Genomic DNA, 13,036 nt, shown 5'->3' with positions numbered 1-13,036 from the left:
CCATACAACAGGCATATAGTTAGGGGGGGGAAAAAAAAAACTCGTCTGATAATCCCCTTTAAAATAATTTAAGTATTCCCCTAATATTCTGCACTCAAAATCCCATAATAAAAGTGAAAACAAAATGTTAGAAATCTTTGCTATTTTATTGAAGAGGAAAAACTAAATATTGCATAAATAAGCATTCATACTCATTGCTTTGTTAAAGCAACTTTGACAGCCTCCATTCTTCAGTATGATGCCACAAGGGTTGCACATCTGGATTTGGGGATTTTCTGTCATTCTTCTCTACAGATCAAGCTCTCTCAGGTTGGATGGGGAGCGCCGGGTGTCTTGACACCAGACATATTCGACTGGGTTCAGGTTAGGTCTTTGGCTGGCCACTCTTTTCTCTCTTTCTGCTCCATAGGGGGACACAGACCGTGGGTGTATGCTGCTGCCTCTAGGAGGTGTGACACTATGGTAATAAAAAAAGTCAGCTCCTCCCCGCAGGATATACCCGCCTTCAGACTCTGAGCTACTCAGTTTAAGCTTAGTGTCTGAAGGAGGTGGACATGGTCTGGAATTCTCAAGACCAGGTCTTCTGATTTTTTGTTTTCCTAGTATAAGGACATGTTAGTTTTTTTATTCCCTTTTCTTTTCTGTTTTCAGGTGGGGACTCAGGGACTCCGGTTCCCTGGTTCCCCATTGCGAGTAAGGGGGCACAGACATTGCGTATATGCGCTGTTCACCCCCCTCGCCAACGGTCAGCACCTGGGTTGGTACCTCATGGGTCCGGGTCCCCCTATTTCCCTGCTTGCCTCGCTTGCGCATAGCAGCCAGGCGTGATGCAGGTAACTAAAGCTGACTGAATACTTCACTGAAGACTCCATTATTTAAGTTCTTCTGACTGAGGCAAGTACTTCCCCCACCCCCCTTTTCTCCATAGGTATAGACTTGCAAGACTTGTTTTTGGCCCACCTTTCAGGTTATGGTGCTGGCTTATACAGGCGCTGCACTTTTATTCTGGGGGAGCAGTGGCACCTGAGGGGGCATGTAATATATGGGGCACTTCACTGCATGTGTGTGTTTTAGTGCGACTATGTCCACAGCGCCTTATATGCGGCTGTCGGCCGCAGCGCTGATACGGGTCGGGCGCTCTCAGCGCCAGCTTGCTTTCACTTTTCCGGCAGCCCCTTATATGCGGTTGACAGACGCAACGCTGGTACGGGCCGGGCGCTTTCAGCACCGGCTTACTTTCACTTTCTCCGGCAGTCTCTGCCGGCGTATAGGCCGCCCGCTCTATTCCCCCGAGTGCATATGCGGCCGACATGTGCGCTCGGGACAAGGAGCGGGCACCATTACAGTTTCTTCTCGAAAGTCTATAGCTCCGCCCACAGGGCTGGGAGCTCTCAGAGGCGCAAAGCAGCCTCCAATCAGCGCCATGGGCGAGATTTTCAGTAAGAAGGGGTCAGTTAATTAGTGCCTTGCTTCAGGCACACCCCTCTCTTCCTATTGGCTGGCCTGCTCCTTCACTCTACCTGCACGGAGCAGAGTTCTCCTCACTGCAGCTGATAGGGGAAACAGACTAGGATGAGAAAGTTCCTGTCTTTTTTCACATTATGTCTGTACCCAGAGTTGTTCCTCCCTCTAAACAGAAACCTGGAACTTCAGTGACTTATTTTGTCTGTAAGCACTGTAATACCAAGATGTCTGGCTCTGCTGAGCCCACTTGCCCTGCCTGCTCCACTGCTCCCCCAGACCCCTGATGCCCTTTCGGTTCCGGTGGGTTCAGCAGCTCCACCAGCCTGGGTTTCTTCCCTGACCCAAGTCTCCCGTTCAGTGGCTGAGGCCTCCTGGGAAGTGGTGTCCGCCTTGAAGGGGTCTTCCCTGCGCAGGGCCTCTGAGAGGGCCCGCTCCTCGTCTCCACATACTTCACGCTCTCACAAGCGTACTAGGGGTGCCTCGTCTGACTCTTCCATTGAGTCTTCAGATAGACGTAAGCGTTCCCCTCGTGTCCCCCCTGTCATCTGGGCACAAACGTCGCTCCTCCAGAGGACGTTCTCCGAGTCGCCGCTCTGCCGCGCCAGAGCCGCGTACCCGGTCAGGGTCGCCCCCCTCCAGGACAGCCTCTACTCATTCACATTCCCCTGGTGAACGGGTGGACGGAGCTTCCGAGCCGGCATCTGACTCAGAGGACCGCTCGGACTCAATTGCAACGGTCAACTCATTGGTGCCAGCCATAAGAGACACCTTTCACTTAGAGGACCCAGGATCTTCGGATGTCAATCCAGGAGTATCCTTTCATCGTGCTAAGCCAGCACCTCAAAAGGTTCAGCTCTTACGCTGACTGAAGACATTCTGGAATCTGCATGGAAACCTCCAGACAAGGTGTTCCCGGGAATCAAGACGATTCAAGAACGTTATCCATTTGACAAGGACTTTGTCACTAAGGTGGTTTCCCCTCCCTCAGTGGATCCACCAATCTCCCAGATCTCTAAGGCAACTACACTGCCTCTGGCAGATTCCGCTGCATTCAAGGATCCCACAGACAAGAGGGTAGAATCTTTAGCGAAGTTTGCCTCTGGAGCTGATGGCTCTTCTCTTCTTCCCATCTTTGCCTCGACATGGGTGTCCAAGGCCCTGTCGGAGTGGTGCCAAAAGCTCCATCAGGATATCTGGACGACCTTCTCATCAAGGCTCCAACCAGAGCCCAGACTCTGGAGAATCTGGACGTCACTCTCCACATTCTGACTCGCTTTGTGTGGATGGTCAACCGGGACAAGTCAGTCCTCCGTCCTACCCAGTCTCTAACTTTCCTGGGACTTCGATTCGTCACTGCCTCTGCCCGAATTTGTCTTCAGCCGGACAAACGTCTGGCGCTTCGGTCGGGGGTCCGCTCCCTTCGGACCCAGGTCTCAGTCTCCATCCGCACTAGTATGGAAGTCCTGGGTCGGATGGTGGCAACTATGGAGGCCATACCCTTTGCCCAGTTTCATTACTGCCCTCTTCAACTGGCGATTCTCTCTCGATGGAACAGGTCTCCTCTGTCCCTCGATCGTCAGATTGTTCTCCCTTGCAGGGTCCATCAGTCTCTGCTCTTGTGGCTCCGCTCCCCCCTTCTTCTCCAAGGGCGGTCGTTTCTTTCCCTTCACTGGCAGGTTGTTCCAACGGATGCCAGCCTGTCGGGCTGGGGCGGCGTGTTCAGGGATTGGACGGTTCAGGGACTCTGGTCTCCCCAGGAGACCCTTCTTCCGATAAACATATTGGAATTACGGGCGATTCTTCTTTGTCTTTTTCATTGGGAGTCCCGTCTTCAGTCCCGTCCTGTGCAGTCGGACAACACCACGGCCGTGGCGTACATAAATCTACAGGGCGGCGCTCGCAGCTCAGCAGCCATGGCCGGGGTGACCAAGATTCTCACCTGGGCAGAGAGCAAGGTTCATGCCATTTCGGCGATTCACATTCCGGGAGTGCTCAACTGGGAGGCGGACTTCCTCAGTCGGTCCTCATCCGACCCTGGCGAGTGGTCTCTACATCCGGAGGTCTTCGCGCAGCTCTGCGACCACCGGGGCATTCCGGACGTGGACCTCTTCGCGTCCCGGCACAATCGGAAGATCCTTCCTTTGTGTCCAAGTCCCGGGACCCTCAGGCTCTGGCCGTGGACGCCCTAGTGATTCCTTGGGCGGGATTTGCCCTACCCTATCTGTTCTCCATTTCTTATGATCCACCAGGACAAGGTTGTTTTAGGGGCAAATCCTTCCTTTTTGCCTAAGGTGGTCTTGGCCTTTCATCTCAATGAGGACATTGTCCTCCCATTCCTTTTGTACAGCTCCTTATCATCCTAAGGAGCGCTTACTACACAAGCTGGATGTAGTTCGGGCTGTTCGGTCTTATCTCTCCATCACTTCTTCGTTTCGTCAGTGTGATTCCTTTTTCGTCCTTACAGAAGGTCGCCGCAAGGGACAGCCTGCTTCGAAGACCACCATTTCTTGGGGGATTCGGTCAGCCATTTTGGAAGCCTATCGCTGTAAGGGGAAGATTCCTCCTTTCAGGGTTGAGGCTCATTCTACCCGTTCTGTTGGGGCATCCTGGGCTCTCGCAGATTTGGAAGGCGGCTACCTGGTCGTCTCTGCACACTTTCTCGAGGTTTTACCGAGTTCAAACTTTCACATCGGCTGATGCTAGTCTGTGTCGTAAAGTGTTGCAGGCGGCAGTGGATCGGCAGTCTGCCTGACTGCTTATCTGCCGACCCAAGGGACGGCTTTGCTACGCCCCACGGTCTGTGTCCCCCAATGGAGCCGATAGAGAAAAGGAGATTTTTGTTTACTTACCGTAAAATCTCTTTCTCGAAGGATCCATTGGGGGACACAGCTCCCGCCCCTTTTTGGGATTTTCCTTTGGTTCTCTGTCAGAGGGTGTGTTCAGTTATGTTTTCTCTTCTGGTTCTCGGACAGTTTTGGGTTTTTCTTTGACATGTTGGTCTCCTCCTATTGCTCTGGAACTTAAACCGATTAGCTCAGAGCCTGAAGGCGGGTATATCCTGCTGGGAGGAGCTGACTTTTTTATTACCATAGTGTCACACCTCCTAGAGACAGCAACATAAACCCACGGTCTGTGTCCCCCAATGGATCCTTCGAGAAAGATTTTACGGTAAGTAAACAAAAATCTCTTTTTTTCCCCTAAGCCAATCCTTTATTGCCTTGGCTGTGTGCTTAGGGTTGTCGAGGGAGATTTATTAAAACCTGTGCAGAGGAAAAAGTTAACCAGCTGGCCATAGCAACTAATCGGATAGATTATTTTATTTTTAAAAAGGCTTCTGGAAAGTAAAAGCTCTCTTGTTACTATGGGTAACTGCACTATTTATCTTCACAGGTTTTGATAAATCTCCCCCATTGTCTTGTTGGAAGCTGAACCTTTGGCCAAGTCTGAGATCCAGAGCACTCAGGTTTCATTAAGAATATCTCTGAACCTTGCTCTACCGCAGCTTTTCCTCACTCCTGACCAGTCTCCCTGTTCCAGGCGGTAAGATACACCCCCACAGCAGGATGCTGTCACCACAATGCTTCACTATAGTGATGGTTTTAGGCAGGTGATGAGCAGTGCCTGGTATCTTTTAGCCATGACACCTAGAACTGAGGCGAAAATGTTCCATCAGACCAGAGAATTTGTTTCATTCTTAACCCCTTAAGGACCAAGGACGTACCGGTACGTCCTTGGTCCTGCTCTTCTGATATAACGCGGGGTTACACAGTAACTCCGCGTCATATCATGGCGGGCCCGGCGTCATAGTGAAGCCGGGACCCGCCTCTAATAGCGCGCAGCGCCGATCGCGGCGCCGCGCGCTATTAACCCTTTAGCCGCGCGCTCAAAGCTGAGCCGCGCGGCTAAAAGTGAAAGTGAAAGTTCCCGGCTAGCTCAGTCGGGCTGTTCGGGATAGCCGCGGCTAATCGCGGCATCCCGAACAGCTGACAGGACAGCGGGAGGGCCCCTTCCTGCCTCCTCGCTGTCCGATCGCCGAATGACTGCTCAGTGCCTGAGATCCAGGCATGAGCAGTCATGCGGCAGAATCGTTGATCACTGGTTTCTTATGAGAAACCAGTGATCAACATAGAAGATCAGTGTGTGCAGTGTTATAGGTCCCTATGGGACCTATAACACTGCAAAAAAAAAGTGAAAAAAAAAAGTGAATAAAGATCATTTAACTCCTCCCCTATTAAAAGTTTGAATCACCCCCCTTTTCCAATAAAAAAAAAAACACAGTGTAAATAAAAATAAAAATAAACATATGTGGTATCACCGCGTGCGGAAATGTCCGAATTATAAAAATATATCATTAATTAAACCGCTCGGTCAATGGCGTGCGCGCAAAAAAATTCCAAAGTCCAAAATAGTGCATTTTTGGTCACTTTTTATATCATTTAAAAATGAATAAAAAGTGATCAATAAGTCCTATCAATGCAAAAATAGTACCGTTAAAAACTTCAGATCACGGCGCAAAAAATGAGCCCTCATACCGCCCCATACACGGAAAAATAAAAAAGTTATAGGGGTCAGAAGATGACAATTTTAAACGTATTAATTTTCCTGCATGTAGTTATGATTTTTTCCAGAAGTCCGACAAAATCAAACCTATATAAGTAGGGTATCATTTTAATCGTATGGACCTACAGAATACATATCAGGTGTCATTTTTACCGAAAAATGTACTACGTAGAAACGGAAGCCCCCAAAAGTTACAAAACAGCGTTTTTTTTTCAATTTTGTCGCACAATGATTTTTTTTCCCGCTTCACCATAGATTTTTGGGCAAAATGACTGACGTCATTACAAAGTAGAATTGGTGGCGCAAAAAATAAGCCATCATATGGATTTTTAGGTGTAAATTTGAAAGAGTTATGATTTTTTAAAGGCAAGGAGCAAAAAACGAAAATGCAAAAACGGAAAAACCTCCGGTCCTTAAGGGGTTAATCAAAGAGTCCTTTTTTGCAAGCTCCAGGTGGGCTTTTGTGTGTCTCTTACTGAGGTGAGGCTTTTTTTTTGGCCAATCTGCCATAAAACCCAGATTATGGAGGGCTGCAGTTATGGTTGACCCTATAGAAATTTCTCCCATCTGCACACAGGACATTTGGAGCTCAGCCTGTGACTATTGGGTTCTTGGTCACCTCTTTTACCAAGACTTAATTTAGCACAAGGCTGCAACATAAAGTGTGAAAAAAAAGTGCAAAGGACTGAAAACTTTCTGAATGAATTTAAGATATTTCTCCCATTAGGGGTACTGAAAATAATGATCTTTAGATTGAATTCTAAATTATTCTATTGAATTGAATTCTAAAATATTATTGATTGTCAGTACTGGGCTCACCGTAGACTAAAATGGCCACATTACGACCGCAAGTCCTGGCCAGACTGCAGCTATTATGACTTGGGCTGACATTTCGGGTGATTAGTGGGAAATGTACTTACTTCTGAAATACTATAATGTCGCCATCCATAAGCTCATCAAGTGCTTTATCAAGAGAAACATCATAATCTTGAATGCGTTCTGTTAAATTCGGTTTGACTTCCTGCAAAGAATTGAAAATTTATCAAATTTAATAAGAAAAATTAGTGTAAAACACAGCTCAAAGAATCAAAATTTCAAAAGCAACCTTAGTTCCATATCTAGGTCACTGGACCAATTTAAGTCATCGGCTTTGACTTAACTATACACCTAAAATTTCCTATTAGAACTTAATCAAGTTCAACCAGGTATTAAAAAGGTGGTTGCTAATAAATAGAAGGTACATTATTTTACCTCATAGAGGATAAGGTTAGTTCCTTGCGGAAATCCAGCTCTTTCACACATAACTGGCAGTAGGTCACCTTTGTAAAGAAAATAAATAAATAATAATAATTATATTTAAATACAAGATTACATCTATAAAAGTACTATGCTCTCCAACAAACTTACGTATTTTACAGGAAATTGGGGTGTAGATATGTCCACAGTAATTTAAGCTCCGACTTTTTGGATCATACATTTTTAGAAAGAGCATAACATCATCTGTGGAGAATAAAGCTTTAGTGAGAATAAGCTATACAAAGAACTAAGTATTGAGCTTGCTGTTCATATGGAAAGAAAGTAAATATAAGCAATTAAATCCAACTATTGGGAAAGTGGATAGTTGTCACAAATAAAGGCAAAGTATAATGTGGAGTTATCCAATATATATTTTACAGGACTGTAAAAATAACTTACCGAATCAGCAAAACTGACAAGTATCTAACTGCAGCAAAACATGTAATGACATGAGGCCACCTAGAGTAACTCAACTCCCACCCCAAATAAAAATGATTAGATGTGGAAAGAGAAATATTTAGAGAGGATAGCCTACACTTACGATCTTTGTCAAACTTGGGAAGCGTCGCCCCACTAGCAGCCATTTCTGGATCTACAGTTTCCAAAAATATTGTCCAGGGATTTTCATTGTCACTCAGCTCAATCATCTACATAAACATAACGTAGAAATACAGCAGAAAGGAAAGTTATTTTTAGACATATATATAGGCATATACAGATTGTGAATAAAGCAAAAAAAAGAAAAGCCCATTTATATGAAAGTTTTGTCAGTGCTGCACAATGAAGGAAATACATTTAAATATGTGAGCCATGTAAAGAAGCAAACATTCAAGAGATAACTGCTTCAAGACTAGGCCAATTCCCTCTACCACCTGCCTTCTTGATCAGACTTTCATAGGTTTATTTGTTTAGTTTTTTTAACGACTTACAGATTTGAAGCTTCTTGTTTGGTTATTCAAAAAGTTTTCACGTTTATTGTTATATTAAGGTTTTTAATATTTGCGCTATCAGGCAAAGTATGTCTATATATTTTGTAATTTATCTTTATGTATTTAATTATAGCACAAAGATGTACCAAATCCTTTTTTCAAATTGCATCACCTTTTCTTTACAGATGTTTCCATATAGGCATAGTTTGTAGGGGCGGGACGGAAGCTGTATTTTGAACTTTATATCTTTATACTTTTAAAAAAATGTACCGGTAATGCTAAAATACTTGATCACCTTATGAGGGCAGAGTCTGAAAAATTTGGCATTCAATCTGTATTTTACTTTTGTTTTCCCAGTAACTAGGGCTGACACGAGTTAAAGGGGGAATACTTCCTCATAACACACTGCAGCCCTGATCCAGCAGCTCCTGCCAGTATGTGGTGATTCCATGATCTCTGGAACAGAAGCAGGGAGCTTTAGAGGTCTTTATGGAGTGCTGTGCATACAGACACCAGGAAGACAGACATGGTAAACTATCAGCAGATTGGAAAATTAGGTATATGTTTACACAAACAAAGTTGTGCACAATTCTTTTATCCATGGCCTAAAACATGTCACTTCTGGGGGAAAAAGTAACAAAGCAAATAGGCTATGTGACTACTTTGTAGTGACCAGTCAGACTGATGGCATTCCATAGCCATATATCATCAATGGTTGCATTGAGTCTACAATAAAAATGATGTTCGGTCCAGCCCCCTTTAACTGCATTATAGAAAACCATAATTGGTATAAATTTCACAGCTGTAGTTCTGCAAAGATAAAAGCTTGACCTGACTGGATCACTGTAAACCATCAGTTTTAGAGGTCCACGATCTACTGAGACCACAAATAAGTTACATTTAAAAATACTACACTAATTACATTCAGCAAATGAATCCAGAAGAGAAGTGAGGGCTCTCAATATATATTGAATATTTACAGTTTTGCTGCAATCCGCTTCATAATCCAACATTGCTGGCCTTTTTGTTCCATTACTGCGCGCTTGCATGGGCCATAACCGAATTTGGTCCTGCGGAAATCCCTGGAGAGAAGGCAAGAGAAGTACATTTACTATAAAGTTTCACTTTTCAAACAAATTTAAGAACCATTTTATAGTCAAAATTCATAGGAAAGGGAGCTAAAGCGTGTATTCACATACAGTATCCTGGACCAATTTAATGATTATTTGATGCTGCAGATTTTAATATAAACCAAAATGACTTGAACACAGCTTAGAATACTGCACATCAAATATGCACGGGATACTGTATGTGTAAATACAGCCTTAGGGTCTATTCACATGTACAGTATTCTGCCCAGGATTTCAAGATGTTCAGTTTACATTGAAATCTGGAGCAGAAAATCCGGTGCATCAAATCTGCATGTCAAATCTGCACAGAATACTGTACGTGTGAATAGACCATTAATGAGCATTTATTGCTTTAAAATAATCAATCGCTCCTTTAGCAGATGCAGTTAATGTATTAGATGTCAACCTGCTGTTTTTTTTCTTCCCTTTGTTTCCTTGAATAAGTAGATTTGCTTACCATAAAATCTCTCTCTGAGGATCCATTGGGGGGACAACAAGACCGTGGTATATGCTGCTGACACTATGCAACAAAAAGAAAGTCGGACCCTCCTGGCAGGATATACCCCGCCTACAGACTGAGCTAATCAGTTTTAGTCCCAAAGCAGTAGGAGAGGAACGACCGGTAAAGAAAAAAAACAAAAAACAGCAACTGTCTGAGGGAAGCACAGACAAAAAAAATAACTGAGCCAACCCTCGGACAGGCAACCGAACCAAGGACACCAGAACAAATGAGTGTCGTGACTTTCAATGGATCCTCCGAGAAAGATTCTACGGTAAGCATAAAAATCTACTTTTCTTGGTCGGCTCCATTGGGGGCACAGACACCGTGGGACGTACCAAAGCAGTCTCTGGGGTGGGAGAGAACCCAAGCAACTCAGGTGGAATGCTGGGCCACAGCCACCTGCAACACCTTGCGACCCAAACCAGCAGAGCTGTGCACCTAGTAACATTTTGTAAAAGTGTGCAAGGACAACCAGGTGGCCGCTTTCAGACTTACAAGGCCGAAGCCCTGTTTAGGAGAGCTAGGAGGCCCCAACGGAACTAGTGGAATGAGCCGAAACCTGGAAAGGCGGAGTCTTCCCTTTGCAGTGGTAAGCTTCCGAGATTGTAGAACAGATCCACCGTGAAATGGTCGCCTTCGAAGCAGGAAATCCCTTACGACAACCCTCCGTAAGCACAAAGTAAGTCACACTGGTGAAAGGATGAAGTGACCGAAGGGTAAATCCAAACGGCCCGTACCACGTCAAGACAATGAAGCAACCGTTCCCTTGGATGTGACAGAGCTGGACAAAAAGACAGGAGGACAATATCCTCATTTAAGTGAAACCACCTTAGGTAAAAATTATGGGACCGGACGGAAAACAACTTAGTCCTGGTAGGGGGAACGGCAGGAGAGAGGCGCCAGCTCAGAAACTCTCCTAATGGAAGTGACCGCATTGAGAAAGGCCACCTTAAAGAAAAGGACACGAAGAAAATGTCCCGGAGAGGGTCAAAGGGAGCACCCTGCAAAACACTGAGAACCAGATTCAGATCCCAAGGGGGAGTAGGAACCGCAGCGGAACCGCATGAACCTACACCCTGCAGAAAAGTGCGGATGTGAGGGTCAGGCGCCAGGGAGCGCTGAAAGAATGGAGAGAGACGACGCCTGACCACTTAACCCCTTACCGCTATATGACATATGCATACGTCCAAGCATCCGGCACGTTCGCGCATTTGGACGTATGCATACGTCATAGCGATCTCCAGCACTGCCACGGGCAGAGCAGGAGATCGGCGACGGGACCCGGCTGTTAATCACAGCCGGAGTCCCGCCGCAGCTGCCAGAGCCACGATCACGCCGGTCCCGGCAGCATTAACCCTCTAGATGCGGTGATCAATCCTGATCACGGCATCTATGGTGTTGACAAGGGGAGCGCTCTGTTCTCCAACGGCGGCGCCGCGATACGATCGCAGATCGCCGTTGGTTGCTATGGCAGCAGGTGGTCAGATCATGACCTCCCGTCTGCCTGCTACGGAAACCTGTGAGATCCACCCAGAGGCTAGATCACATAGGCTGTACGGTGTGCAGCTCATCAGGTCATACTGTGCTGCAGTATAGTATAACCTGTAAAAAGTGTAAAAAACTAAATAAAAAGTTCTTCAATAAAAGTATGAAGCGTAAAAAAAATAAAATAAAAAAAATGCCCCTTTCCCAATAAAAGCCCTGTACAGTAACCCCCCGACCTACGATGGCCCCGACATATGATAAAATCGACATACGATGGCCTCTCAGAGGCCATCGCATGTCGATGTCAGCATCGACATACGATGCTTTTATATGTCGGGGCCATCGCATTAACTGCTATCCGACAGCGCAAAATGCTTAAGCTGCTGTCGGATAGCAGTTTAAGCATCCCTGGCAGGTTCACTTACCTATTCCCGCTGATCCGGGTCCACTTCGCGATCCTCCGGTGTCTTGCGCATCTTCTCCAGGGTCCGGGCCTTGCTTTCCGGCGTCGTTATTACGTCACTACGCGCGCCGGCGCAGCAGCGTAATAACGTCACCAGAAAGCGAGGCCCGGACCCTGCAGAAGATGCGCAAGACACCGGAGGATCGCGAAGACGACACCGGAGCAGCGGGACAGCATCGGGAGCCCCTGGAACAGCAGCGGGAGCGGTGAGGACCTGGTCCGGAGCGGTGGGGACAGGTAAGTACAGCTTCCTATACTTTACATTGCACGGATCCCTCAACATACGATGGATTCCACAAACGATGGGTCGTTTGAAACGAATTATCGTATGTTGAGGGACCACTGTATTATCACCAAAAAAGATCAAAAACACAAATCATATACATAATAGGTATTTCCATGTCTGAAATAACGTGTACTATAAAACTATAATGTAAATTATCCCACACGGTAAACGCCGTAAAAAAAATAAAATAAAATAAAAAATAAGTGCAAAAGTCGCCAATTTTGGTACAAATGGCAGAATAAAAAAAAAAAGATCAAAAAAGGTAGAACGTAGCACAAACATGATACCTATAAAAAGTACAGCTCATCCTGCAAAAAATAAGCCCTTACTCAATGGTGTCGGACGAAAAATAAAAAAGTTACGGCTGTTGGAAAATGAATGTCAGAAAAATAATTTTGCTCAGAAAAGGAAAAAACATAATGCTGTATAAAATGGGTACCACCATAATCGTACTGACCCACAGAATATATATAACATCACTTTTACTGCACAGTGAACACCATGGGAAAAAAATGCCAGAAATTTTTAGTTTTTCACAATATTTTGTAGTTTTTCACAAAAAATGCTGCATGTGTCAACAAAAATGCACCACTTATATAAAAACAACATGTCACGAAAAAATCTCAGAATCGCTCGGCTCAGAAAATGCGTTCTAAAGTTATTACCATTTAAAGAGATACATGTCAAATAAAAATAAAAAAAATGGTCATTGAGGTACGCCCTCCATTTTGAGTTTCCTCAGGACCCTGGGAAGGAGAGGAGGGAAGAGATAGGGGAGGACGTAGTGCGATCAGGGCATCACTAGGGAGTCTACAGCTAGGGCCAGAGGATCGCAGGACTTCGCGACGAAGCAAGGAACTTTCTGGTTCTGGCGAGACGCGAAGAGATCCACGTCCGGAATGCCCCAGAGGTCGCAGATCT

At 45.6% G+C, this 13,036-nt stretch overlaps 1 protein-coding gene across 4 annotated transcripts in view; it reads right to left on the bottom strand.

The window, feature by feature from the left end:
- Positions 1-13,036, bottom strand: part of USP7 (ubiquitin specific peptidase 7) — a 144,034-nt gene that overhangs the window by 23,953 nt on the left and 107,045 nt on the right. For 2 of the 4 annotated variants that reach the window (XM_056536908.1, XM_056536910.1), the window contains exons 17-21: positions 9,230-9,331; positions 7,856-7,967; positions 7,432-7,524; positions 7,276-7,343; positions 6,945-7,045 (exon numbers count right to left, since the gene is read on the bottom strand). In XM_056536908.1, coding sequence (XP_056392883.1) covers positions 6,945-7,045; positions 7,276-7,343; positions 7,432-7,524; positions 7,856-7,967; positions 9,230-9,331 — 476 coding nt within the window. The remainder of the gene's footprint in view (positions 1-6,944; positions 7,046-7,275; positions 7,344-7,431; positions 7,525-7,855; positions 7,968-9,229; positions 9,332-13,036) is intronic. The other 2 variants (XM_056536909.1, XM_056536912.1) reach the window with 1 other exon arrangement.

Source organism: Hyla sarda, chromosome 8 (assembly GCF_029499605.1).
Source record: "Hyla sarda isolate aHylSar1 chromosome 8, aHylSar1.hap1, whole genome shotgun sequence".
NCBI lineage: Eukaryota > Metazoa > Chordata > Amphibia > Anura > Hylidae > Hyla > Hyla sarda.
The sequence above is the reverse complement of the archived record's forward strand: the minus strand, read 5'-3'. Positions and strand labels throughout refer to the sequence as shown.